This window comes from Cyanistes caeruleus, chromosome 15 (genome assembly GCF_971803275.1).
Source record: "Cyanistes caeruleus chromosome 15, bCyaCae1.hap1.1, whole genome shotgun sequence".
NCBI lineage: Eukaryota > Metazoa > Chordata > Aves > Passeriformes > Paridae > Cyanistes > Cyanistes caeruleus.
Window position 1 is genome coordinate 7,906,567 of NC_141715.1, and position 27,154 is coordinate 7,933,720.

Below are 27,154 nucleotides of genomic sequence, written 5' to 3' on the forward strand. Positions count from 1 at the left end.
TGATCCAGACTTGTAGGAGAACCCTCATTCTCCAACAAGAGTATAACACTGAAGCTGAGTGGAATTACTAACCCAGCACATAGCTGGAGTTACCAGCATGTCACTCACTAACTGGTTGCAAACCCTCAGTTAGAATGCGAGCACACCCCTAGTGTATAAAAGATTTTCATTCTGTGAGATTTGTTTGGCTGTACCATTAATACTAAAATAAATCTGAATGCCAATCCTTACAGTATTAACAATAAGGTTAGTGTGTAATGAATGGAGCATTTCTCTGATTAAAATGTTTGTTTGTGTGTTCTTTTTCAGTGAACTCTAAGCATGAAGCACAATATGTAAATAATGTGATATATTTTGATCTTTTAATTTTTGTATAAAAAAAGGAAAAAAACACTTTTGACAGTAATATATTGACCTTTTTTTATACTGGATTCTGACATTTATGGACTTGGAAAGTAATGTAAAGCTCCCAAACCCATACCATTGCATGGTAACACCAGGATTTGCTAAAGGTACTGATGACAGTAGCTGGGGACAAACAGTGCCCACTGCTCATGCTGCAGTGTGAACTAACAGTACTGAGCCAGCCTTGTGTGCCTTACTGCATGAAGGAGGGCAAAATCCCTGTCCTAATCTGGCTCTCAACTTCATATTTGCATTGCACATGCACATTCAAAGGGTGAAAAAACCTGGCTGAAAACAAAGAAAAGAAGGATGCAGCCCTAAAAATGAAAGAAGCTGCTGTCTACTGTCTGGTCAAACAGGATTTGCAACCTGCAGAGGAAACAAAGCCAAGCTCCATCCATCGCTACCTGTGTGATGGAAACAGCAACTCTGGGGCTAAACAGAACAAACTTCACTGACTGTGGTTATTTCCTCTACAATCCTCAAGAGAAAGCACCTCTGGGTCCTGTTCTGGGGTCTGTGCCTGAAGATGTGCAAGCACTTTTTTACTGTGGAACACAAATTCCCCAGGAAGTCTCTACTGCAGAATTTCAAAACAGAAAAACCTGGTAATACTTTCAGTGCAGGGAGGTGCAGGACAGGGAAAGCTCTGCTTAAGTTCTTTCTTAAACAACAGAGCACATAAATTTGCTCTTGGGGTTCCCAAAAATTGGGAGTTTGAAGTATTTGTCTTGGTTTGTGGGGTTCATTTGCTTTTTATTTCTTCTTGGTTTTCATGATTTTAACTGTAAACTAACTCTGCACTCTCGTCTTATTTCTCTTCACCTTTTCAGTCCCTTTTGTTAAATTTTCTCTTCTCAGGCACATCCCATGCAGAGCAGAGTAATGAATAGAATCATTATTATTTTGATATCTGCATATGCCACTGTGGGATCAATTAAAAATTGCAAACTATTCCACAGTTCACATTTTTTAAGATGTTGAAAAAATATCAATTGTGCAGCAGAGAGCCATTAAAAAATATTTCAAAGAGGAAGAAGATGGCTTACAGCTGAGTCTGTTCAGCTTACAATGAAGATCAAGAGGCAACCAGATTCCTTTACAGGGAGGAGGTACTTCGTATTAACAAGTTTTAAAACTGGACAGGAAAAGATATACAAATATTCATTCAATGGGTAGAAGTTGAAGCCACACAAACTCAAAAAATAAGCTGTGGGTTTTTATTGGTAAAACTGGTTAATCCTAACCAGACCAGTGATATAATTGCCATCACCTTAATGTCATTTTGATTTAACAGATCATGTCTGGAGGAAATACTTAGCTCAATACAAGTTGCTGGGTTCTGCATAGGAGTTTTAGGTGAAATTAAGAGCCTGACCATAGTATCAAACATGGTATTATGGCTCTTTGTGGCCTTGATCTTAGAGAATACAGAAGGGGGCCAGTTTTGGTGCACTGAGTAGATCCAAAACCTCTGTTAAGATTCTTGCTTCACTGCCACTCTTACTGCAACTACTGCCAGAGAGGGATTGAGAGAGGGATGTGACCATCCAGGTGCAACCTGCCGTGTACAGGCTGACCTAGTGCTGAAGGTCTTGCTCTGATATTCTGAAGAACTGTGGGAATGTGCTTTGTGCTCCGCACAGGCAGGGTGATGTCTGGTGTCTGTGAGTTCTCAGCTGTGACCAGGCTTTGGGTGTCCTTGAGCTTATCCCCGGAGTAAGGGGGAGCCTGTGCTCTGTGCTGGTCAGTGCTGAAATGGCCACCAAGCTCGGGAGAGGTGACACAGCCTCAGGGCTGCAGGCAGTGGATTTGTTACCTGCTGTTGGCTGCTCAGGGGCTACACCTGCACATCACTGGCTTTGTGGCTGTACTTGGCATCTCTGCCAGTTACTCACCGTTTCCTTGGTCACCATACAGATTAAATCCATGTTAAATTCAGATCAACTAACAAATCAAGAAACAACAATTATGTAACTCAAAACAGCAATGAAAATGCATTTTATTTACTTCCATTTCAGGTTCTCAGCTATCACTTTTGGTGTAGGGGTTTTTAAAGGCATAAGGAACAGCTTACAAGCTTCCACTGGCCTTTAGTGCTTTTGAAAAACCCCTTTAATATCCCAAATTAAAGCTAAAAAATTTTCTGTGAAAGGTTGAAGGCAAATCTCTCATTGATGTTACCAGGAAGATCTGTAATTGTTCCCTTAATGTACAGTTGCTCTTCCCATCTCCCCCAGTCATCTCCAAATTAAAATCAGTTCACTATTCCAAACCATGCTGTGGGCTTCTACACTCAAATTCCTGCACATGTCGTGTTCATGGAACTTCTTTCAATATCAATGAGAGTTCAGTCCCCAGAATGACTGCAGAAAGCACAAGAATCTGGAAGTGTCCACAAACAATCTACAATGCAGATAGAAAAGTCTTGTTTTACATACGCTGGCAAAAACTAAACAGCTTTCTATCTAGCTCCTACTTGAAGAAGTTTGATATCACTGAAGCTACAAGACAAGCTAACCTCCAAAGCTTATGAAATTATATTAAAATTTATATTTTCTCTGAGGAAATACCCCGAAGTCCTATTATCTTCAGGTAAACAAGTCAGTATTCCGTCTTCAACTTGTGGAATATCCAGTGCTTGTAGGCATCAACTGTGACCACTGCCAGGCCTGCAAAACATTGATACAGAATACCAGAATAGTGCTTTACCCTCTCACCGCTCTGCAAGGCTGCCATCCCCCTCCCAGCACACAGCCTCTGCTGCCACAGCACCCAAGACATTTCTTTGTAATGGAGGAAGGCTGGAATGACCACTCGAGCACAGGAGTGCAGCTGTATCCACCCCCAGCAGTGCTACACCTCAGCTACCAAATCTTTTTGTGATCCTCTTTGGAAATTCTCTGGCAAGTGCCCTTGGTTCTGCACGTACAAAGATCATTTGTGCATGATGATTCCAGTCAGGAATGTTCAGGACACTGGACTCACTGCTCACGTGCAGTAGCTTCTCTGGACTCCTGCTGCTGCCACTCCCATCAGGAATGCTGGCAGGTACAGATCCTGCTGCACACTTCTGCCACTTTGGCTATGAGCAATTAACCAGTAGGTCTCTAAGGTCTGGGGGTGGTACATCCACTCTACCAGCCCTTCATCATCAAAGGAGCAGAGACCTGTGGAGAGCAGAGCTCCCGGGAGCCCATCTGGGAATGGATCCCCCAGCAGGGCTGGCACTGGCACCGCTGAGATTGGTGCATTTGGCCTTTAGATTGTGAACAGAGTGTACCTGGTTCCCTGCCCATGGCACACAGTTGGACCTAGATGACCTTTAAAGACAGTTCCAAGCCCAGCCATTCTGTGATTATCAATCATATTATTCAGATCAACAGACTTTATGAGAAGACCTGTTGGGTTTTGTACTGATTACGCAGAAATCTGTTTAGACTTCCACATGCCTTACACACAAACATATTTGTAAGAGTAGTTGTTACATACAGAGCAGTCATGATCTTACTACACTGAGTTATAAAGATGTGCTTTGCTCTGCAAATTCATGACAGATCATGATTATTTTCTCCTTCCATATGAAAATGTTTATCTGGGTCTTTCTGAGTATTTTGACTTCGCAAATAGCTCATGAAGACAAATTTTACGTCTAGGTAGTACTGGCAGTCTTGCTCAAAACTCGATCATTATCTCAGCCTTACACAAAGTTTAGGGCATTTTTCCCCCCCAAAGAAATCTCTCTTCTTTTGTTTTCCCCTCTGGTTTGAAAGAATCTGACACTGCTTTACAGCAATTCCAAAAAGCAGCTGAATGTTACCACTCTATGTCAGGAGCAATGAAGATGATTGACAGAGAGGCTGATAATGCTTATGAAATGTGGGTCGGTCTGTGACTGAGCCACTGATTTTTCTTGATCACTGAAATACCTGGTGTAACTTCATGGATTCATCAATACACATTCTGAGTAACACTATGAAGTTAATGATATTGGGAGAATCTGAAACTCAGGCAAATGTATTTTTGTTTTTTAGTTGACAAAACAAAATTCCTTCCTCTAATTTACCTGCTTATGAAAGCACAATACTTTCCCTGAGGTTAAGCCAACCATGGCTGCTGCAGGAATAGAAGACACACAGCTTTCTTTAAGGCTTCTTCCATTTCAAACTGTAGCTAATGACCATCACCACCAACATCCTCTCTCTTAATACACTGTGGCCCAGTTGGTTTTGAAAGCAAAGTTCCCAAACTGAATCATAAGGGTACAAGAACTCACTTGAGACCCCTAGAAGGTTTTTCAGCCACAAAGTTCTGCAGGCAGGCCTGCCATGCCATGAGACACAGCAAGTGCATTCCATGACTGAGGCTGGAGCTGCTGCTGGCTGTGGTTGTGTCAGTGCTGGTGATGCTGCACCCAACTCCTATGGGGAGCGCTCCCCTAAAGCTTCTGGGTAGCATGGATTTGGGGAAGAAGAGAATAAGGCAAAAAAACCCATGTGTGTAACTCCACACCTTGACAGCTTGAAAGGAAACTTGCCAGAGCGTGAACCTGATAATTTGGCCTGTTCTGATGGGGATAAATGAGATTAATTAAGAGTTTTGCAGCTCAGTCATGGCTTGGCCAGTGAGTTCAGCAGTATTTCTTTGGATTACAAAACAGGTGGCAGAGAAATCCTGATCTGAACCCAAACCAAACCTATTCCCAAGTGTCAATTCATCAATATTTTAGTTTAAAAACATCATAATCAAGATATGGGGAGCCACCTCTCCTGTATGCACTGCTTCTGACACTTCCTGTATATATAATGGTGATGAATTTATTTCTGTATGGATTTTTTTGTGTGTATTTAAAAATAAGAACATTTAATGGTAAGCGACTTTCTGATGTGTTTTCTTTTTAGGAAACCAATAGATAAAATATTTAGATGAGCTTTTGTCTTCTGTAATTTCATAAATTCAGAATTTGAAATCCTTAAGCAAACCAGCAAAACACGTAGGAGGTTTCAGCAGTTTAAGATATTCCATGCAATGGTGCAAAGTAATCCATGGAAAATGACACCTGTGGCTTTGAGATTGTTATAGTAACCACTACCCTGGGTAAAACTTCATTTTTGCACTCAGACAAATACAGCAGGCTCTTGGGTAAGAATGCAAGAACTCCCATGTTGTAATGCACAATTGATTAAAATAAGTAATAAAAATTAATTAAACTATTAAGATGCCAGAAAGTTTCCAGCTCTATCATAATGGTAAATAACTCCCCTGGCCCATCCATGTAATATGTGCACTGCAGGGGTGTTCCCTGGTCAGTGATTGCTGGTTCAATTCTGCCCTCTACAGGAGATTTTTTTTTTTTTAAGAGAAGCAGATATTATGCAAATTTTATGCTGTGACAGTGTCTCTTAATTTACAGCAGACGTGATTTTTGTGTAACTTTACGGTTTGAATAGATATTTGTAAAACCAGGAGTGCATGGATAGAAACTTCATTTTATTTTCAAACCTGTTATTTCTTTCTTGGGAAATACCATTGTATTCTCATGTTTTTTCAGTCCCACTGAGTTATTATCTGAGTTGCCCAGATAATTTACAGTGTTACACAAATAAAATCTATCTATAGTAGGCCTTCTGACACATTTCTATTTTTAAAATGTTGAGCATGGAAGCTCTGAATTATTTCCTTTGTAGGCAACAGATTTCTCCTTAATATGTGCAAAATATTAATAACTACAAATGATTAAGGTATAAAAATTTAAATGTCCCCAAACCACTCATCCTGGAGAAATAGTGCACGTATGTGGCTGAAATCAGATAAGTGAGTTTGGTTCAAATGTGCTCTAGCAGAGGAAGGAGCTCCCTGCCCTCAGCAGTGTCCAGGGGTGGAGAGAACCTCAGTATTGCTTTGTTTGCCTTGAAACGCCTGGTTTGTACCTGTTCAGGACAGCCTAACATGCTGAGCAGCACACTCAGCCTTGCAGAGGTTTAACCAGCAGATTTTTCAAGTGAGAAGTTACATATATGGGTAATTTCCAAAGGCCTGTGACACTTTAACTTGCCGAGGCAATCGCTGTGGCACACAATGAACCTGGCAACTTTACAGGACAGTGTTTATGTAAGCGTATTTCTTGACTCTTTTGCAATGTTTAATTATTTTTTTCTAAAAGGAGGGGGCAGAGAGAAACATCTGGTCACTCTAGTTAGTCCAGTCTGTGTCATTTGCTGGAGTCACCTGCCTTTTAACCGTGTCCCTGGCACTGCACTGGACCTGGCCATAATTAGTTCAGTTTGAAATACTCCAGAGCCCAACTTGGAAACTGAAATCTATTGCAGACTGAAGCAAACCAGTGAGTAAAAAAATCCATTTCCTGAACTTTATTTTCCCTGGTGGTCATTTATATTTGTAAGTTAAAAATAATTTTTAGTACTTTCACATCCCCAGGTGAACTACTGCAACTTTGCCATGTGCTTGTGTCCCATTAGATGGCACAACACAAGGAATGTGTGACTATTGTGTAACCTGCAGCAAAAATAAGTGCTGAAAATCTGTTAGATATGAAAAGACAAAGGACTTAATAGATTATATTATTGTATACAACTGTGGAGCCTGGGGGAAACCACAGGAAGGCTGGGAAACACAAGTTTTCCATACATAAAAAGTTGAATTTTTGAAAAGAGAGTGGCATAAGAAGTACATTAGTAACATTTGTGGTATTCCTATATATTAGGACAAACAATTAATTCCTGTTTTGTTAAATTCTGCTAGAAGTTGCCTTAAGTGTGGTTTCATGGAACAGTCAGCTCACTTCTGTGTCAGCTCACTTGTGTGGTTACTTACGTAACTTAGATATTAATGAACAGAAACCTAAAACGGAGGTGACCCAACTATGTGTAAATGACACTGATCCCATCTGCTGCTTTTTATTATACTGTCAAACACTGTATTTGAAAAGGTCATTTTACAGGAATTTATTAAGTGTAGGTGAGTGTTTATCAAACTTGTATTCTTGCATTTACATTAAAAAATTAGAATCTGGTTTTGCAAAGCAAAAGCACCCATGAGATCCACTGAGTTTTTGAATTTAGCAGGAAAGGTCGTAAGCTGCCATCAGTGGCAAATGAGATCTGGAGCCTGTTGTGTTTGCTGGTTTGTTTCATAGAGTGCAGTTTTATAAACAATTTTGTAACAGCTTTTTGTGTTTCAGTTTGAGTTTCCTTTTTTTGCTATCTTAAAATAATCAAAAATACTGAATATGAAGAATGTTCAGCACAAATACCATAGACAAACCTGAAAGCCCCCTGTTTCGTTGCATTATGTGACTTTGGACATAGAAATAATACAAAACTGGTATATAGATTAGCATTTGAGAAACTGCACTTGCTGGTATCTCAAATCTGTATGCAGTTTAGAAAAATACATGCAACATGTGCCTCATCTGTCCATATTTGTTTTGAAATTATGCCAATAGAGCTTAATCCTCTACCACATTAAGCAAGTGTCCCTTATTTATGTGAGCAGTTGCATCACTCCAGGGAGGCTGTTCAAAGGAGAAAGGATTGTTTGTGTGTTTGCAGTTTGCCAAAAATAAGTTTTGAATGTATTTACATGATATTTTATACAAAGCTGACTAAATCTCTGCATATCACCTTTGAGAAGAAATATATAGATATTAAAATTATAGAAAATGTACTTAGCATCTCCATTTGCAAACTGTTTGTGGTTTTTGATCATGTATGTGCCACGAAAAGTATTCTATTTACTCTTCTTTGGGGAACAATTACTTTAAAAATGAAGGCAATAACAGTATTTCTTATCCATTGTTTTAACATGTTAAAATTGTATTAATTAGTACTGCATCATGTATTTCTAGTTTAAAGCTGTAATGGACAATACATTACCTTGAGACCTAAAAAACCTTTTTTTTTCTTGTGCTTTTCTTAATAAAAGCAAAGACTAGATTTTTAAAATGGTCTCTTTGTACAGGTTTACTTTTACAATTGTGTGAATATGTATAATGAACTCTGCATTTGTAACCAAGAGTAAACTTTACAAATTGTAAATGTTCAGGTTGTTATTATAAATAGCTAGTAAATATCTTAACCAGACAAGAGTTCAAATAAAGATTAACAGCCAGTATTAACTTTTTCTCCACTGTCTTTTGTTACTTAAAACCTGATCTTTATGAAACAAAGGAGTTAGACTAAATACAATCTAAGTACATAGCAATTTAGTTTTGCATTCTCCATATTGTACAAAATTTAAATTCCTGTCTTTATCAAGTAATTGCAGCTAGAGGTAATTATTGGTTGCTATATCTAGTCAGCAAAGTCTGCCAAGTGTAGTTTTAAATGTATCTGTTCTGTTTTTCTAGAGTTTTAGAGCAGTTTGTCATTTTAAACCAAAAGAATGTGAATGTGTATTTGGAAGGAAAAAAAATATGTCATTTTCTAGAATCAAGTTGGACAAGTTGATGAACCCAATTGGTTATGGGATACAACACCTGCAGCAGCAGAACTCAGTCCATCACACAACCTCCCTTCTGGTTATCTTCCTATTTTTCTTTAGGTAATTCCAGTCAACCAGGAATAGAAGAAAGATCATTCTAATCTGATTGACAGCATTTCCTCTTTTAATCCTAACTATTACCTGCTTGGCTCTGAAGGAGTCAGTCAGGTGTCTGCTTTTATCTGCCACCAACCAAACACAGGGGTACAATATGTGAAAGTCTGGGTTTACTTCTGCTTAAACAATGAAATATGTGGAAGAGTTATTCCAGTTCTACCACCTTGGCTACCCGCTGAAATTATTTTCTACTGTAAACGAGACTTCCTTGATGTGAATTTCAAACGAAGAGTGCTATAGCTGTGCTAATGATCCTGAAGAGCCTGTTCCTCCCTCCGAGGTGAGTGGGGCGTGGGGCTGGAAGCACCCGAGCAGTGTGAACCCCCGGGGTGTCTGTTTTAAGGCTGAGCTGCCAGCAGCCCCGCAGGGCCCCAGCCCCGGAGCCTGTCCCGATGTGTCCCCACTGCTGCCTGCGGGGAAGCGCCGTCCCGCCGGCTCCCCGGCCGAGCTCCTGCCCCTGCGCTGCCGCCCCTCCCCGCCCCTCCCCTCCCCTCGCGGCCCGGCCCCCGCGGGAGGCGGCCGCTCCCTTCCTCCCTCCCTCATTTCGTTCCTTCCTCCCTCCCTTCCTTCCCCCTCGCTCGGCCGCCCGCCCGCTGGGGCCCGGGGGCGGCTCCGCGGCCATGCGGGCGGCACAGCCGCGCTCCCGGCAGCAGACGCTGGCCCTGCGGCGGCAGCTTGTAGGGTGAGTGCTGCGGGCGGCGCGGGGCCGGGGCCGGGGCCGGGGCCGGGGCCGGGGCCGGGGCCGGGGCCGGGGCCGGGGCCGGGGCCGAGCGGGCAGTGCCGCCTGACGTGGCGGGAGCGGGGCCGAGCCCGCGGGCCCCGCTCGGCGGCAGCGCCATCGCGCCCGGGCTGAAACCAGCGCCGGAGCGCCGCGCTCGCACAACACGGTGCGCTGCTGTAATTAACAGGAATTAGCTTTTCTTAAGGAGGGGGATTACGGAACTGCACTATAAAACCCGTATGATACCGAGGCTGGCTGTTTACAGAGTCTGAACTGCTAAGAAAGCGTTTTCTGTGAGCCCGGCGCAGGCACGGCTGGGGCTGGAGGCCGTGCAGGCAAGGCGAGGTTCAGGCTCACCTACCATTGTAGCCCGTCTTTCGGGAAACGAATTAATTGTATCAAAACAGTGACAGAATTAACAACAAATGTCTGTTCTCTTCGACAGAATGAGGGACAAGACTCAGTTCTAAACTTCCAATTACTAGTAGTGTTTCAACCAACCTAAAAAAAGTCTTAATTCTGTAGACCATTGCCAAGAATGGCAACACAACTCTTTTATTCAACGGTGGGAATTTTTTCATATCATTTATAGTCAAAGCCAGGGCTACCTTTACGTGTTGTGTAAATACAAAAGTTGGACTGAAAGTAAATGCTGAAATAGAATAATGCCAGTTACACACACCTGAAAAAATACTAAACTGGATATTAAATATTTTTCTAACTGATTTGCCCTACCACTGGCAACAAAGACCCAGCCTCTGCAAGTATTTTTTTAGCATCTTTTGAAAGTTAGAAGCTTACAGAAACCCCCAACTGTTCTGCCAGCTCACACAAAAAGTATCAAGATTCCTGCTGGGAAGGGATAATGAAGCACTTTCTTACTTCACTATTGTCCTTTGTCATCCATTTGACAATGGCTTTGTATTTATCATCAAATTATTTCTGTATAAGCCATCTTTTACTAAATGAAGTATTGAGGTTTGGCACTGCCCTTCAGAGTCAAATCTCTGCAACTCCTACTTAGGCAGATGTGTTTCCATTTTACTTGTTCGGCGATTAATTTAAAAAGAGACAAAACAAATGCACTTAAGTAAACCCAGCCTTATAAAAATCACTCAAATGTTCTAGCTATGGTTAGTGAAGCTGTAACAATGAACTGCAGCAAATATCTGGAAAATCAGGACGTTGGCAGGAATAGTAAGAACAAGGTAAGAATAATAAAAAAAAATTGCACAAGGTAAGAGACACAAAACAAGAAAAAGGGTAGACAGCACAGACAGTAAGGAACTGCAGTTAAGACAGGATTAATAGAGGCAAGTCCTACTGCTGTGGCTAGATCCTAGAGTAAGATTTTCAGGTTTGGACTGTGCTTTTTCCTGTAAATCTAAGATAATTTGAATACAAGGCCTTTAGGGGCCAAAAGCAGGATTGACTCTGCCAGCAAACAGGAGAAATGTCTTTTACCAGCAGGATAAACTAAATGCACTACGATTTATTTTGCTTTCTTATGTTTGTCATAGCTCTTCTTGCAAGCTGTTTTTTTCTAATGATCCACTGAAGATTGTGAAGGCGAAAGGCCAGTATATGTATGATGAGAATGGGAGACAATACCTTGACTGCATAAACAATGTTGCTCACGGTAAGTTAAAGTCATGGTATTGGATGTTATTTGATGCTGTGGTTTTTTAAGCAGAACAAAGAACAATCAGTACTTTTACTACAGTTTCACTATGCTGGGGGAAAGGGTGTTTACTTGGAAAAGTGGAAGGAAACTTTCTTGAGTGTGTAGTTTGGGAAATTACAGGTTTTTTGAACCTGTCCTTTCCAGACCTCCTTCCTGTCCTGTCTTCCTAGAAATGTGTCTAAAACATAGGGGTTTTTTTTCCATGGAAACTCAAGCACCTCAGTGTAAAACTAAAAAATGACATTTTTAAGCCACTGCTCAGCACAGTGCCTTAATTGTTTATAATTGACTGCTGCTTTCTTACAGGATCTGAAATCTCTCTAACCTAATCCCTACTAGAGCTAGTGATTCTTTGATACTAAAGCTTACCTGCACCTTCCCAAATTCCTGAACTATATAAATGCCTAAATCCAAGCATCAAATCAGACACTTACTTGCTTTAGCATATAAATTTCCAGTACTACAAACCTTAAATACAGCAGAAGGCAACTTAAAACTTTCTGAGGAGCATAAAAATGTTTTTACAAGATGTACCATTATTAAGGCCCTACTGATAATGATCTGTGTACTACTAGAGAAACAGAAGTGTTAAGCTGTTTTGTGAATGAATAATATGAATATGAAGTAATATGAAGAACTCTCAAACCACTCTCCACATTCTCTTGCAGTTGGGCACTGTCACCCTGATGTAGTAAAGGCAGCCTATGAACAGAATCAGTTGTTAAATACAAATTCTCGTTACCTTCATGACAACTTGGTTGATTATGCAGACAGACTTTCAAAAACCCTGCCTGAGAAATTATGCATCTTCTATTTTTTGAATTCTGGGTAAGTTGTGTATGTTAGAATTGATACTGGGGCTTTACTAGGTATATGCAGACAAGTACACGCTTTCTATCGACAGACCAATTTCTGTCTGGTGTGGATGACTAGATACTGACAAAAACATGAGTTTGGTTCTGCAAGCTCCCTACCTGGGAACTAAACTTGTGCTTTAAGAATGGTTTTACTCTATTTTTAAGACCTTGGACCACAAAATATTAATGTAAATATCTGCTGTATTAGTTTCCTGTCTGATTTGTCTTCTGACTTGACAGTTATTCACAAAATTAAATATACCAGTGCATTACTTCTGCTGGGTGTGTGTGTGTATGTGTATACTCCTAAGCTTCATCTGGAAGAAAAAAAAAAAAGCCAAACTGTTTCTGAAGTAGTCCCTGTACTCTATATATTTTTTAGAAAGATTCTGTTCTGGCGAACATTCCTACCGAGTGAGTGCCGATTATTAAGGAATTTGTGCCTAATATGCATCAAGTTCTGTCTGTTCTCTGCAGACACAAGGAGCAGTGCAAGGGAGGTTAGATTTCAAAACTCAAGATATCCACAATGAAACAATTATTGAATTTTTCCATTGTAGATCTGAAGCCAACGACCTTGCCCTGAGATTGGCACGGCAGTACACAAAACATGAGGATGTTATTGTTTTGGACCAGTGAGTATATTGGCAATTTGGGGGTACAAGGCTCAGTTTTGGTCAGAGCATTTTTGAAATCCTCCTGCAGTAGCAAGACTGTAACCAGGAAGCTGAGGGAAGTAATTTTTCCCTTGGTTCAATATTTGCCAGCCCAACCCTGAGAGCTGTGGTTGGGTTCTCCAGTACTTGACAGCTGTTGGAAGGAGGCCAGCAGTGGCCTGCCACAATGGGAAGGGAGCCACAGTAGTGAGGTACTGGATTTGTTCAGTTGCAAGAGACAGATCTCACTGCAACTACAGCTGTCTCGTGGGAAGGAGCAAAAAAGATGGGAGCCAGGTGTGAAGATGTATGGTGACAGGAAAAAAAGACCTCAGTTTGAACTTGAGGAATTTTGATGAGACATAGAAAAAGTCTTTTGCCATGAAGGGAGTCAGATATTAGAACAGTATGCCTACAGTCACTGGAAACTCCATTGTTGGAGGGTATTTAGAAATAGGCCCTTCCCATTGTTCTGCAATCTTGTGATACTGCCCAGGTGTTCCCTGCTGTGATTCCAATCATTGGTGCAGGCAAACCAGTGGTAAGTCCCATCCCTCTGCATCCCTTATATTAAAAATAATAATAATAAAAAAAATCCAAATAGTACTAAGCTTACTGATAAGAAATTGCAGAGCTGTTCTCAGCTTAAATTACTGAATTTTCTAGCAGGTGATAGCAACTGGCTACTCTTGACTATTTGGAATGTTAATACTAAAGAACACCTGATATTGAGAAAATTACTGTTTAGTTCTGCCAATTGTTTTTTAAGTGCTTACCACGGACATCTGACATCTTTGATTGACATAAGCCCATATAAATTCAGAAATCTAGAAGGACAAAAGGAATGGGTCCACGTGGTATGTACTTCAGCCTATACCTATTACTTGTCAATTGAGTGAAGATGTTTATATGATGTATTGAGTATAGGATACTGTTCTTTTGCATAGGCTCCTGTTCCAGACACGTACAGGGGACTTTACAGAGAAGACCATGAAGATTCAGTAACAGCCTATGCTGATGAAGTAAAAAATATTATTGAGCATGCACATAGGAAAGGCAGAAAGGTAAAACATCATTTCCTTAAGTGTTTGTCTTGTCTTTGAAAAGAATGTGCCTGTCAGTGCAATTTAGTTACTAAGCTAAGTGGTATGGACTTGTCAAAAAGAAAAGATCACATTAATAATCAAAAACCATCTGAGGTCAAAGAGCTTGCTCCACAACTCTCTGTATTGTGTTCAAACGTTGTATGTTTCAGATTGCTGCATTTTTTGTTGAATCTCTACCAAGTGTGGGTGGTCAAATCATTCCCCCAGCAGGTTATTTTCAGAAGGTTGCAGGGTAAGTGGTCATTCGTTGTCTTTTTTAACTTAATGTATTTGGTAAATAGATAATTTTTCTGCCTGCTGTAGCACAGAGCTTGAGAAGCTGGAAATTACCCATGCCTTCATGTTAGAATGTGAACCTTATATATGGCAAAGATCTGCTTATAAACACACAGCATACAATATAGGCTTGTACATGTTTGTTTTCTCAAAGTTTGCAACATAACACTTTCTGCATGTTCCTAAACAGTAAATGCTGTGTTCTTTTTCCTTTTTAGAGACAATCAAATCTGTTATGTTACAGGCATGTGCACAAGGCAGGAGGCGTATTTATTGCTGATGAAATTCAAGTTGGCTTTGGCAGGGTTGGCAAGCACTTTTGGGCATTCCAGCTTCAGGGAGAAGATTTTATACCCGATATTGTCACTATGGGGAAACCGATAGGAAATGGGCATCCGCTTGCTTGTGTAGCAACAACAAAGGAAATTGCAGCAGCATTTGCAGCTACAGGAGTGGAGTATTTTAATACAGTAAGTAAACAGTTGCCCACTTCTGTAAAGGAGTCTAAGGATTAAAATTAGATACTCCTGCTGTGTTTTTATTAGTATTTACCACACAGGAACTAAAGAGGAACTGTGTTTACTGTACTATTTCTATGTTTCTAGTCCGCGACTCCATCTCCATGTATGCTCCTTGTATCACTCAGGCTACACTTTCAGTGACATGATTGCATCTTTCTTCCCTTTCCATGGCTCTGTGTCTTCCTTTCCTGGGCTCAGTTTGGTGGGAACCCTGTTTCATGTGCCACTGGATTAGCTGTGTTAGATGTGATTGAGAAGGAACACCTTCAGGCTCATGCCACAGAGGTAGGCAATTTCTTGATGAAGCTACTCAAGGACCAGCAAATCAAGCATCCCATCATTGGTGATGTCAGGTATCAGTACCTTATTTACATTTTTTGCTTTCTCTTTGGTTCTGTCAGTCCAACAGTTCAATCCAACAAATGTCATTTTGATAAATTAAATTTTGTTTTCAGCAAAAATAAAGAGCCTCCTGTACAGTTAAGACAAACTTGAGCTTATGTGAAGTCTCATATACTCTGCCACTCTGCGCCACTACTGTTTTATCAAGTTATTAGCTGCTAAAGGAATTCACTTTCCTGTTTGAACTCAAAAGTTTAAAATGCACAGGGTACAGAAGTGATGAGCTAGATGGAAAACATGCTTAACATCCTGTCCCGTGCTGCCAGTGTGAGCAGACGGAAGCCTGTATTACTGCATTTCTTCAGCAAAACCTCTTTTCTAGCAGTAGCCACACATCAGGCAATTCTCATGCAGTAAAGATCTGGTCTTAAAAAAAAACTCAGTTTTTTAGTTCATTTTTGAGTCCTTCCTCTGACGCAGACTGGTTTTATTTCTTTTACAGGGGTTGTGGCTTATTTATTGGAGTGGACTTAATCAAGGACCAGGTAGAAAGGACTCCAGCCACAGCAGAAGCAGAAGATTTAATAAAAAGGTACATGGGACAGTTTTGTGAGTTCCTCAACATGGGAGGCAAGCACACAATGACAGACTACCCTTGCCACCCAGGAGTTGCTAAAATACAAACAAACTGGCCAAAACTGAAACCAGTCAATGTAGAAAGGCACTCACTGTGTGACAGCCTGTGGGTTGGTGCTTGGAAGTTTTTCTGAACTACATGCAGAGGTAAACAATTCTTTATTATTGTTCTTTCTAGACTTAAGGAAAAATGTATTTTACTGAGTACGGATGGGCCAGGAAGAAATGTGCTGAAATTCAAACCCCCAATGTGTTTTAACATGGAAGATGCAAAATTTCTTGTGGAGACAATTGACAAAATACTAACAGGTAAAAGAATTATCAAAACCTTCAAAAATAGAGGGTGGTTTCTGAATTTTCTTGAAGACAATGCCGAGTTACACTGAGCCTGATTTTCAGAAATGCTAGAATGGAGTCAAGATGGTAAATGCTGAGCACACAACACAGCCTTCCCTATTTTGTGCTGAAGTCCTCTAACAAACCTACATCCTCTACAGATGCATGTGCCTTTTAAAATAGCTTTTCTCTGGCTGAGGTTTGAATGTTTAGCTTATCTGAACAAGCATAATTTGTAAGAGATGTCTGCATGTTCCTGAAAGCCATAACGTATGTACTTTTGCCACTTAGCTTTTTATACAACTTTTACACACATAGCATTAAGAAAGTTAGTATAAAAAAGTCACTAAGTCATGGCTTTTCTAAGTTGTTGCTTATTCTCTCTCCAGATATGGAAAAAGAATGTTTGAACCATTAGAAAAAACCAGTTTGTTCTACCTGAGCAGGTATTTACCTATAGTCACCAAGTACTACTAAGAACTTCATAAGCTCTGTCAGAATAAAGCTTCCTCAGAGATGCTTGTACTCAAAGTTTGCAGGAATTTCTGGGAATCTACAAGCACGGACAGTTATGTAAATCCAGCATTCACAACTACCTCCCATCTGACACTCGCATCAACACTGTGTGCATCACTTGTTTGTGAGGGCCAACATGTCCCAGACATGACTGTCTCTAGAGCATGCAAATGACTGCGCAACCACACAAACAGCTTTTCTGCTTGCTGCTCAGTGCCTTCAGGCTCCAGCCAGAAGCTGGTCCAGCTGCACAACCACTTCTCAGCAGATCTCCCCTCAAGAGTCATTTCAGGTTCACAGTTGGTATCTCATTTTTCAGGATCCATTCACCCCTAGACTCAAAAGTTTGTGGGTATCAGAAAAAGACTGGTCCTGTTAAGTCTTCAAAGTCTTGTTATGTCTTCATCTGTTGAGGTCCCTCAATATGTTGCCAAGAAAACATCTAGCTGTAACTCAAGTTTGCTGCACACTCATGAGCACAGTGTACACTTAACACCCTTTGGTACACTTAGTACTTCCTCAAACTAGTCTAAAAGACAACCACATGTTTCGTAGAATTCAGGATAGCTGGGCAGGAAATGGACCTAAGGTGATCACTGAGCAGTGTAATCATTTAGTGGCCTCAACCACCATGAGATTCACAGTGCTCTGGCCCTGAGCTAAGGAAAAACAGGTTTTTTAGTTCAGTGTAATATTAGTATAGCAGGCACAAGAAATATGTGTTAATATTTTATTTAGCAAGTTAATGGAAAGACATACAGCTGTTTATATTACTTACTTTTAGGAACAGAAAGAATACTTAACAGTGCCAGTGCAAATTAGTGGCCTAATGATTTAATGTGCTTGTCTGTAATCTAAACTAAGCAAGAAAAATGCCTTTATTTTCTACAGGAAACCAAGAATGCAAAGCCTCTTACTTAGTACAGTACTAGTAAGACACTTACATATAATGTAAGCGAAAATGAGGCAATGAAGTAATCTCTTTTAATGATACTTTTACAAAAACCCCGTAACATTTATTTTCTTTCCATAGGTTTCAAACAATGTTCAAGGTCTACTACTAAGAAACATTATTCTACTATAATAATGCACATTTAATCTTCATCTAGTATGTCTTAGACCAGATAAGTCACCTTTGATTTTTCTGTTTTTGCTTATCTTGTTTTTAGTAAAAGCTCTAGGAGAAATAAATTTTACAAGAGCTCGTCTCAACTCTGGAAGTGTGGAATTGGCTTTTATTTAAAACATCATATCTAAACCAATTATAAAGGAGGATCTTTCTAGTGGCCACTACAAAATACATTTTCTAAATTGATGCACTTTCAGGTTATGACTTTTCCAAATTAGGATGAGCTGATGTGTGTTCTGATACTTTTAAAGTCTTCAGCTACCTACACAAATACCATTCCAGGTGCTAGTACACCCAGTCCTTCCCAGGCTCCTCTAGCCAGTTTCAGCAGCCAGTGGCAGAACAAGGTCCCTAAGATGCACTATATTCAACAGACACACTCAGCCACCAGGTTAAGTCAAAACTTCAGTTCCGAATTCCTAACATCAAACACATGAGGGACAGACAGCTGAGGGCTATGGCTCCCAAACCACTTCTTACAAACACAGTCTGTCCTCCAGAAATACCCAAGTAGGATTAGTAAATTAGGAGTAGATTACAGCCATAAGCAACAACCTTGTATACAAGCCTTACTTTCACCAGGCAGTTCTTTGTATCACAAACTTTTCATGCAAAGAAGAAAGTGAAAAGCCAGCTCTGCATTTAAGTACCAGTATCCACAGTTTCTGCCTAAGGCCACATCACCTGGTAAGGAAGAATTACCTGACCACCTACTTACAAAAACCACCACAGTAACACCAGCTGACAAACTTGCTAGGACACTACTAGCCAGAAGGACTGCAGCACAACGGTCCTGGTACCATGCAATTTTCCCACTGGAGGGCCAAGTGTTTGCTAGAAAAATATTCTGCTACCCCTTATTTCACTAAAAAAAATACTTTAAGTATGTATTAAAGTATTTAAATTTTAAATCTTGAGACATTAATGCTTTTAAATACTGTACTTGTTTGCTTCAGTGATCTGCTGGTTTTTTATGTGCAAGTAAATTGGGCTGGAGGTTACATGGTCCAGCTGAAAAGATTCAAAATCTGATTTTTTTTTTTTTTTAATACACAAGACTTTCACTTAACACTAGAAGCATCTTACAGACTTGTAAATTTACAAGCAAGTTTTTCTTTTCAAGAACAGCCAGCAGGGAGCAGCAGATTTTAGTCCACGCAGAAATACCTGCATCCCTTGTTAAAAAAAAAAAAAAACAAACTGGAAAAGTCACTAGTAACATGTGTTTGTTTCGTTTCTTAGTTACTTGGTTTGGTTCCACTTCTGGGTGTTACTTGTTCAAATAGAATTTGAAAAAAAATTGGCATATTTTAGCTTTAAAAGGAGATTAGAAATCAAATTGATCACTGCAACAAAGATTAGAAATTTACTTTGTGCAGTAGAGCTTGCTACTTATATTCTTCAACAAGACAGGCAAATCACATGACAGTTATTGCCTTAAAATAGAAGTAAACTAACAGTACAGTCAAAAACGGAGAGTATTTCTAGCTGGTCACTCATCTCTAGAGAAAGAGATGGTTTTTTCCACCCACAACTGCAGTGGAAGTTCTTTTAGCCTTTTCTGTTATACAAAAAAGACTGCAAAAATTCAGACTTTGCATTGGTAATTTAATGTCTGTCCAACCTGCTTTTCAAGGCAGGTATATACATCCTATTAACCTGCAGACAAGTCTCAGACTCAAGACAGTGAAATATGAAGGAAGTGCAGCCAGCTTCTTGCACACCTCTTGGCTCCCTCCTGCAATGCTGTCCAGACTCTCAAGCCCTACCTAAAACCTACAGCTCTGGCTCTCCCAAGCAGAGCCCAAAGCAGACACCACTACAGTTAGCTCTGAGCCTCTGTGCTTGCCTAGAGCATGAGCCATCACCACACCAGCACAGCCCCACCACAGCTGGGGCTTTTCACCTGAGCTCTCCTCCACAACCTCCAGGCAGAAGTGACAGCAGGTTTTAACTGCCACTTAACTGCAAGTGAGCACAACTACCAACACAGCCTTCTAGTTTTAAGATTAAAAACATTTAAGCACAATTCTTAATCTATCAAGGTACTGCCATGAACTAAGTTCTGGGAACAGGATACTGGTGTTTTACTAACACATGAGCTGAAGAATGGCACAAGACACTAGATTACGCCTTTTTTATTTCAAAAGCTAGGATAGCTTCAATATCCATGTCATGGTGAATCAGAACACATGTAAAATACCTTACAATACATTAGATTCCAAAAAGGTACCAAAAAGTACAGTAAAATTAACACTTCCTTACAGGAAATGTATGACACAAAAACAATACAAAATAAAAAGGTGGAAAGTGACACTGGTTCCCTAAGATGCATCTCATTCTGTACAACTGGAGTAATGCAGAGTCCATAGTTAACTCCAAGAGGCAGTCCCTAGATGCAGAGCTGCAGCTTTAAGCAGACCCTCAAAATCAGTTTCAGTTTAACCTATTAATAAAATCATTAATTAATATCTTCAGCAACGCTGAAATTTACACACCACACTGTCTAGACAACTAGTTATTGGTAAGTATTAAACATGTAAAACATTTCCAGGGAGCTCTTCCAAGTAAGATGCACATTTAACAGGCCATAGAAATTTATTGTAAAGTTAAATTTGGTACAGAACTGAAGTATCCATCTACAGCATTGTATACAAAACCTATGCAGTCATTTTCCAAAAGAGACCATGCCACTGCATACCTGAATAAGTTTGATCAATATGGCTTGTAGTTATTCTGATGACCACCACGTCTTGGTGTCTTCCCATAATTTGCACTGCCTTGACCTATGAACAAGAGAACAAATGCATTAAACTGCTAATTAGTTATGCTTGCTTATACCCAATACAGTTCTCTTTACTTACTGTAATCATAGCCTGGTCCATATCCATAATACCCATATCCTGAATAATCATAGCCTCCATAGCCACCATAACCTTGCTGATAGCCGTATCCTTGATTCCCATAACCCTGGTTCCAGTAATTGCCATAACCTTGATTCCAATTTTGACTTTGAGCTATAGAAGGGAAAACCATCCACAAAATCCCATTTTAGTACACACAACTTATTTAGAATGTGTCCATACTAAAGTAGTGTGTGTGGTACTTACCGCCGCCTCTTCCACCTCTGCCTCTTCCTCCATAGCTACCTCTTCCTCCACCACTACTGAACTGTTGCTGCTGGTACACTTCTTTCGGCTGTGCTACCTTAATCTCACACTGCAAATAAAAACAAGGAAGAGTATGTAAAGTGTCTCAAAGCAGTGTTGCCCAACCTGAGTACCTGGAGAAGCCAGAGGTTACTCTGGAGGCAAAGGAGGTGTACTTGCTGTGCTTCTGGTCAGGTGAGCAGCACTAATTCATATCCAGGGGCATCTAATTTACCTGGGCAAAGGTAATTCACTGCCAGCCTTTCCAAGAGGCCACTGCTTTCAGGGCATTTTATCTTGCCTATTCCCTACCATCAATTTCACCATGGAAAGAGGTGCTGAGGCCACCTCTCCTATAGGAGCTACAAGGCTGCCGTCTCACCTGGCACAACCTCCATGACACAAGGCTGTTGCTATCAGACTGCTTCACCTGACCTGCACTGAATGAACAAGGTTCTGAGAAATGCACCAGAACGAGTTTTCCTAACAGCCACTGTACACCCCTATACAGTGTCTGTGGATGGACTGTACCATACCCCTACCAATGCCTGGAATCACCATGTATCAAATACTAACAGGTAAAACCAACCAGAACTGACATTCCCAAGACAGGTTCCCAGGCTACAGTTCAAGCTGTCAGCCAACCACCAGGTTCCTGGATCTGTGCACAGTCCAAGAGTAAAGCTACTGCTGCTGCAAAAGGAACACGAGCACCTGAACAAGTCTGGCTTGGAGTTCTTCACCACAGGAACTTTTAAGGTAATCTCCTTTTAATTATCTATGGCTATAACACAAAAACATGTCATAAATATGACACAAATTTCTCAGCTCTCTTGGCATTTAGGCATTCATCGCTCTTGAAAATGAACTTCACTGTTAACCAGTGACTTTCCACTGCATTAGGTTTGCCAAAATTTGTTCTGTATTGTATCAAGACCAGTCTTAAACCAAATGCAATCCAAGTCGGTATCAGACAGTACAACCCAGTGTATTAGGGCTCTGAAGTTATATGGCCAGCACTGGCATCAGAGCAAGAAACAGGAACACCTCCAGCCAGCACATGTCATTTGCCTCCAGTCTCTCTACCATTTGTTGACCCATGAGCCTCCCTCCATTAGCTGTTCCCTCAGATGAGCAGTCAGCTCCTCAGAGCATCTCACACCATCCTTACAGTAGTTCCCATAACCAGCTGGCCAGGCACAAGCTTCCGTAAGTGTATATTCACTCCCTGGATCCTTGTAGTGGGTTTACACAACAAGGTTTCAGTAGCAGGGAGGCTTCAGAGAGAAGAAAGCTGAAGCTGCCCCCCAGCAGAGAGAGGCAGTTTCAGCCAGATGCTTGCAAAGTTAAGCATCTGCAAGGCTTTCATTTATGCAAGTGATCTATGCTGAAAATAGACATCTACTTGTTGGAATGGCTTACACTGCTACATAAGCCAATTTCTCCACATATATTTAATGAATGCAATTACATACTTTACACACAAAAGACAATGAAAATAAAAATATATCAATGAAAGCCACAAGTGTTGTCAAAGAGCCTTGGTAGCCTCTATGACAGAGCTCAGCAGCAAAACACCGCTATGGTAAACCTCAAGCTGTCCTTATTGTAAATTTGGTACTCCGACACAAGAGGTCTACAAAAGCCTTTTCAGGTTATAGATGCAGAGGTATTATCTTTGAACAGAGTTACAAGTCAGAGTTTCTACCTTGCTTCCACTGACGTTATGGAATTTCTTCTCCAAAACCTTCTTCACTGGATCCTCTTCCTTGAAAGTGATGAACACAAACCCCCTCCTTTTGTTGGTCTTTGGATCCATTGGCAGTTCAATTGCTTCAATCTGAAGATATGAAATACTATTTTCAGACTCATGTTTAGATGAACAGAAATGCACAGAAACTGGGACAGCAAAACTGTAAATTTTCTCTCTATGCATATTATGCAACACCAAAGTTGCAAGCCTTTCTGTGCTAACACTGGCTTTCAGATCAGAGATTTCTGTTTTGCAACTCTTCAAACTGATTTTAACATCAGCTAAAATGTTTTGAATTAAAGACAGGGGTATCTAAATAGCAATGGAAGCATCTAGTGCAGTAAGTGCACCTTTGCTCTCAAGTTGGGAAACTTCTGGATTTTACAGAAGGCTTGATACATCTAAAGTTAATTTACTTTGAAACTTGCAAATTATTAATAAACTAAATAGCAACAGGAGACTATAGTTTCAGAGTTTACTAAGATACCATTACACACCTCTCCAAACTCTCCAAAGTATTCCCTGATTTTCTCTTCTGTGGCTTCTGGGTTTAGTCCACCAACAAATATTTTCTTCACTGGATCCTTTTTCATTGCCATGGCCTTCTTGGGATCAATTAGTCGTCCATCTAGTCTGTGTTCTTTCTGTTCCAGAACCTAAAAGACAGTTTGGTATGAATAACTAAAGCTCTCCCCTAGAAGTTAAAGATCTGAAATATGAAGCTTAAATTCACCTTTTCAACACTCCCAGGTTCTTTGAAGAGAATAAATCCAAAGCCTCTGGATCGTCCTGTGTTAGGGTCCATCTTTATCGTACAGTCGGTTACCTCACCAAATTTGGTGAAGTAATCTTTCAAGTCTTTTTTGCTTGTATCCCAACTGAGGCCACCAACAAACATCTTCCTGAAATTTCAAGGAGAGAAGAGCTATTCAGATTCAGGAAGCACTAGAGAAAAGCACATGCAGTAAGATGCTCAGTGGTACACACCTCAGCAGCATTGTCAGAACAGGACCGACTGTTCTGAGTGCAACACCTGTATCTTGTCAAAAGGTGCTGGTATTACAGGAGTGCACAAAGGTGGGCTTCTCCTCCCTCTTGTTGAATAAATGCCACAATGAACCCTGGCATTTATTATAGGATATAAGAAATAGTAAGAGTAGCCTGAAATATTCTTTGCCAGTAACTTATGTTCTTAATGGAAGTATTCTGTAATTTGCAAGAAAGCAGTATTCATCACCAAGTACTGCCAACTCAGCTTTTGCAAAGAACTTAGGATCATTCCTACTGTTCTGATAGCATTCAGCAAAGAATAAGGTATCAAAAACAAAGTATTTGAGCTCTCTTAGGTTTCAGTTAAATAGCTGTAAAAATTTTAGTCCAGGTATCTGTGACCTCCAATAACCGTCACCTACAACAGATGGGACTTTGGACTGGCCTCAACTACTATGTTGTGCACTTCTTCCTGCTTAGTTACTGACTCTAGTTCTGTCTTCGTCAGTACTACAGGAGTCTCTCCATTCTTAATCCTTAATTCCAAATAAGCAGATACAGTTCTTCCCTGCCCACTTTCCCATGCAAAATACCCTCCTTCAGAGGGTATCTAGTTCACAGAACTAAATTTAAGGCACAATACAGAAGTGAAGGTAACAAAAAAAAACAAACAGTGATAGTAGGCAATAAGGCATTTTTCAAATGCTTCACTTAAAATGAAAACATTAATAACATGGCTGCATTTTCTATTTTCATAGTTTCCAAGGTAACAAACTAAGCTTTTAAAAGCAGTCGAGCCTTTTTATCTAACTATAGACTGAAGCAGTTTAAATTGTCATTACTCTTGTTTGGAGGCAACCTCGATTGGCACTAGCAGGTAGCAGCACTTCAGAAATTAAACTCTGCTTAAATAAAATTGGCTTTTGATGGTTATGTGTAACTTTGCAATAACCAGCATCTGTTTATGTACACGAGGCAAAGGGGGGGACCTTACAGGGGTTTTGCCCTTTTCTCTTAAACTTTTCATACCCTTTATCAGCTGAAGTCAAGTTTTTTTCAGAGGACCAAGCTGTGCGCTCTTGACAGCAGCAGGAAGCAGCGGGTCCAAGTAAAGCGTGTGCTTCCTGCAGCCATTACAGCACAGCCTTGGAGGAATGGCCTTAGCAAGTTCATTAAGCCTTTCAATACCAGGTCAAAGAAAGAGGCTTGGGGGATTCCTTCCCATCCCAACAGCTGACTGTGGCTGCTTTAACCTGTATGGACTGATAGTGACCTTCCACAGCACACCCTGTCATCACTGACTACACTTAGAGAACAATCAAGAGATTGGGGGATGACAGGAATTTGTCTGGAGGCAGCTTTGGCTGCTTTATTGCATTGAGTCGGAGCTATGGCATTACCACATGCTAAACTCACCTCTTACCACAGCAGTATGTGTTACACTTTGCAATCTGCAGTGCTCTCTTTTGTAACTGGAAAAACTGACACCTAACTAAAATAACAGAATATTTAAAACTTTTGAACCTTTGAAACTAAGACAAAAATATCGGTATTTGGCTTTGCCTTCACAGGCCACATAAACTGGACAAGTGCACCCTTAACATGCAGTCATTTTTCCCTCTTGAGTGTTATCAGTGCAGTTAAATTGAAACTTATTTTAGCTCTTAACAAAACACTGTAAAATCAGTGCCTTGGACGGCACTACATTTTTCACATAGGTCAATCCCTCTGAATAAATTCTTTTCTACGAAGATACGTTTCATACCGATTTGGGGCTGAAGCTTGCCATCTCCTGTTCATGAAAGAAAAAGACTATCACCCTTTTTTCAGCACAAAATACTAGAAACACTAAAGAAAAAATCATACATAGCTAAAAGGCCTGGTTCTCAATCCTTCTAGTGTCTGCAAAAAGTACATCCGGCCCTTGTTCGTGGGAAGCTTGTGCAAGTGTTACTCATTCCTTTATAGTCAATAATCTATTACACTGGCTTCAGCTCTCTGTTTAACCTGAGGGATCTGACCCTCTGGTGCAGAGCTCAGCGGTAACAAAGGGAATTCCAATTAAATACATAGGGTAGCCTGAATAACAAAGACCTGCTTGAGAAACAGCCAGGTAATGTTCATGTAAAGTACGTGTATTTATGAACAGACCAAATATGATAGGGAACAAATTCTTCTTGCATACACACGGATTCCACTACCAAAGCACGGCGAAACTACACTGACTCCTCCAGAAATCCCTTCCAAGACTTAAGGCATTTTCTGACAATGCTGCGAAGTAGCACACCAAAATTGCTCTTACCGATTTAAACACACCGCGCATCGTCTCAATCGTGCTGATTTTCCTTTTGCTTCCATTAAAAAATACTTAGCTTACCCCCGCTGCCTTCCAAGGCGAGGATTATTTTTTATGTGCTTTACATAAAACACACATTTACATTGACGCCGGTGGCGATGGGCTATGCGATCCCCACAAAGTTTCAACCAGCCCCCCTCCCCCAACAGAAAGCAACTCCTTTCATCCGCCCCTTTCGCTAAAGAGGAAAAGGATGAAGAAAACGCGGGAGAGGTAAATCCTCTTCCATTTTACAGCGTGAGACGGCAACAGCCCCGCTCGGCGCCCCTCCCCCAGCCGCCACATGGCGCCAACAAAAGGCAGCGCCAGAACAAAGGAAGCGCTGGTGCTGCAGGGCCCCGGCTCGGCGGGGCCGCTCCCGCCGCCCTCCCCGCCAGGCTGAGCGGGGCCGGGGCGCTGCCGCCGCAGGGCCGCGACGGGCCCGGCTCCGCACATGGCGCCCGCGCTTACCCCGCGTCCTCCTCGTTCTTGCTGGCGTTGATCTGGTCGCCCTCGGCCCCATTCTGGCTGGCGGCCGTGCCCGCTGTTCCCGCTGCTGGGCCGGCTCCCGCCGCCGCCGCTGCTCCCGCCGCTCCTGCCGCCGCCGCCGCTGCCGGAGCCCCGCCGGTCTCGGCCTGCTGCTCCCCAGCGCTCTCGGCCGCTTCGTGCCCGTTCTGGGTGGCGCCGGCCGCCAGCTGCTGCTCTGTTTCCGACATGGTGCCCCGTCCGCAGAGGGAGAGGGACGAAAGGCGCCTGCGAGAGACGAGCGCGGGTCAGAGCGGCGGCTCCTCCCCGGCCGGGCCGGTCTGATCCGGTCCGCTCACACCCCTCCCCCTTCCCGCCGCCGCCATCCCGCTCGTGCTCACTTTTTAAATCCGCTCCCGATAAAACCCGGGCCGACCGAAGTCTAATTAAAACCGCTCCGGTGTTGGTGCTGGAGCCGATCCCGCTCCCCGCGGCTACTCCGCACCGGCCCCGCCGCCACCGCCGCCTCCCCCTCAGACACGTACTCGGGCCCGCGCCCGCGACGCGTGGCCGCTTTTATAGCGCCGGAGCCTGCGCCACACCGCAACAAGATGAGTTCTGGTTGGGCATCACTGCCTGTCGCTCAGGGGGTTCCGCT

General features: G+C 41.6%; 3 protein-coding genes across 8 annotated transcripts in view; 2 read left to right on the forward strand and 1 right to left on the reverse strand.

Annotated features, from left to right (window-relative positions):
• COL23A1 (collagen type XXIII alpha 1 chain) overlaps positions 1-8,542 on the forward strand; it is a 119,926-nt gene extending 111,384 nt beyond the window's left edge. Inside the window, exon 25 of the mRNA XM_086851699.1 lies at positions 310-8,542. Within this exon, the coding sequence (XP_086707825.1) occupies positions 310-312 (3 nt within the window). The 3' untranslated portion in view covers positions 313-8,542. The remainder of the gene's footprint in view (positions 1-309) is intronic.
• On the reverse strand, positions 2,375-27,055 carry HNRNPAB (heterogeneous nuclear ribonucleoprotein A/B). 4 transcript variants are annotated; one of them, XM_086851703.1, is made up of 9 exons: positions 26,898-27,055; positions 26,503-26,784; positions 23,440-23,608; positions 23,204-23,362; positions 22,662-22,793; positions 20,915-21,023; positions 20,669-20,821; positions 20,506-20,590; positions 2,375-3,077 (listed from the first exon to the last, which is right to left on the reverse strand). In XM_086851703.1, exons 2-8 carry the CDS (start codon positions 26,745-26,747, stop codon positions 20,520-20,522), a joined length of 1,038 nt encoding a protein of 345 aa, XP_086707829.1. In that variant the 5' UTR covers positions 26,748-26,784; positions 26,898-27,055; the 3' UTR covers positions 2,375-3,077; positions 20,506-20,519. The 4 variants fall into 4 exon arrangements, with proteins under 4 accessions (XP_086707829.1, XP_086707831.1, XP_086707830.1 ...); XM_086851704.1 differs by lacking the exon at positions 2,375-3,077 and adding an exon at positions 19,927-20,250; XM_086851705.1 differs by lacking the exon at positions 20,669-20,821.
• Positions 6,669-17,887, forward strand: PHYKPL (5-phosphohydroxy-L-lysine phospho-lyase). Of its 3 annotated transcripts, none has more exons than XM_023935997.2 (13): positions 6,669-6,748; positions 8,968-9,304; positions 11,266-11,384; positions 12,098-12,257; positions 12,847-12,921; positions 13,712-13,799; positions 13,890-14,006; positions 14,198-14,280; positions 14,569-14,794; positions 15,044-15,198; positions 15,690-15,779; positions 16,002-16,132; positions 16,549-17,887. In XM_023935997.2, the coding sequence occupies exons 2-13, from the start codon at positions 9,273-9,275 to the stop codon at positions 16,575-16,577; spliced, it is 1,305 nt and encodes a 434-aa protein (XP_023791765.1). In that variant the 5' UTR covers positions 6,669-6,748; positions 8,968-9,272; the 3' UTR covers positions 16,578-17,887. The 3 variants fall into 3 exon arrangements, with proteins under 3 accessions (XP_023791765.1, XP_086707828.1, XP_086707827.1); XM_086851702.1 differs by lacking the exons at positions 6,669-6,748; positions 8,968-9,304 and adding an exon at positions 9,519-9,706 and having other exon boundaries at positions 16,549-16,605; positions 17,709-17,887; XM_086851701.1 differs by lacking the exons at positions 6,669-6,748; positions 8,968-9,304 and adding an exon at positions 9,519-9,706.
• Positions 27,056-27,154: the final 99 nt, after the last annotated feature.

Bases quoted from the DNA above. Each gene is read 5' to 3' on its own strand.
- HNRNPAB (XM_086851703.1), bottom strand. From the start codon at position 26,747: ATGTCGGAAACAGAGCAGCAGCTGGCGGCCGGCGCCACCCAGAACGGG. The intron at 23,363-23,439 runs GTGAATTTAAGC...ACTGTCTTTTAG, and splicing joins AACCTGGGAGTGTTGAAAAG to GTTCTGGAACAGAAAGAACA. The intron at 21,024-22,661 runs GTAGAAACTCTG...TTTTATTTGCAG, and splicing joins ATAACGTCAGTGGAAGCAAG to TGTGAGATTAAGGTAGCACA.
- PHYKPL (XM_086851701.1), top strand. From the start codon at position 9,645: ATGCGGGCGGCACAGCCGCGCTCCCGGCAGCAGACGCTGGCCCTGCGG. The intron at 12,922-13,711 runs GTGAGTATATTG...TTGTTTTTTAAG, and splicing joins GATGTTATTGTTTTGGACCA to TGCTTACCACGGACATCTGA. The intron at 13,800-13,889 runs GTATGTACTTCA...TCTTTTGCATAG, and splicing joins AAAAGGAATGGGTCCACGTG to GCTCCTGTTCCAGACACGTA.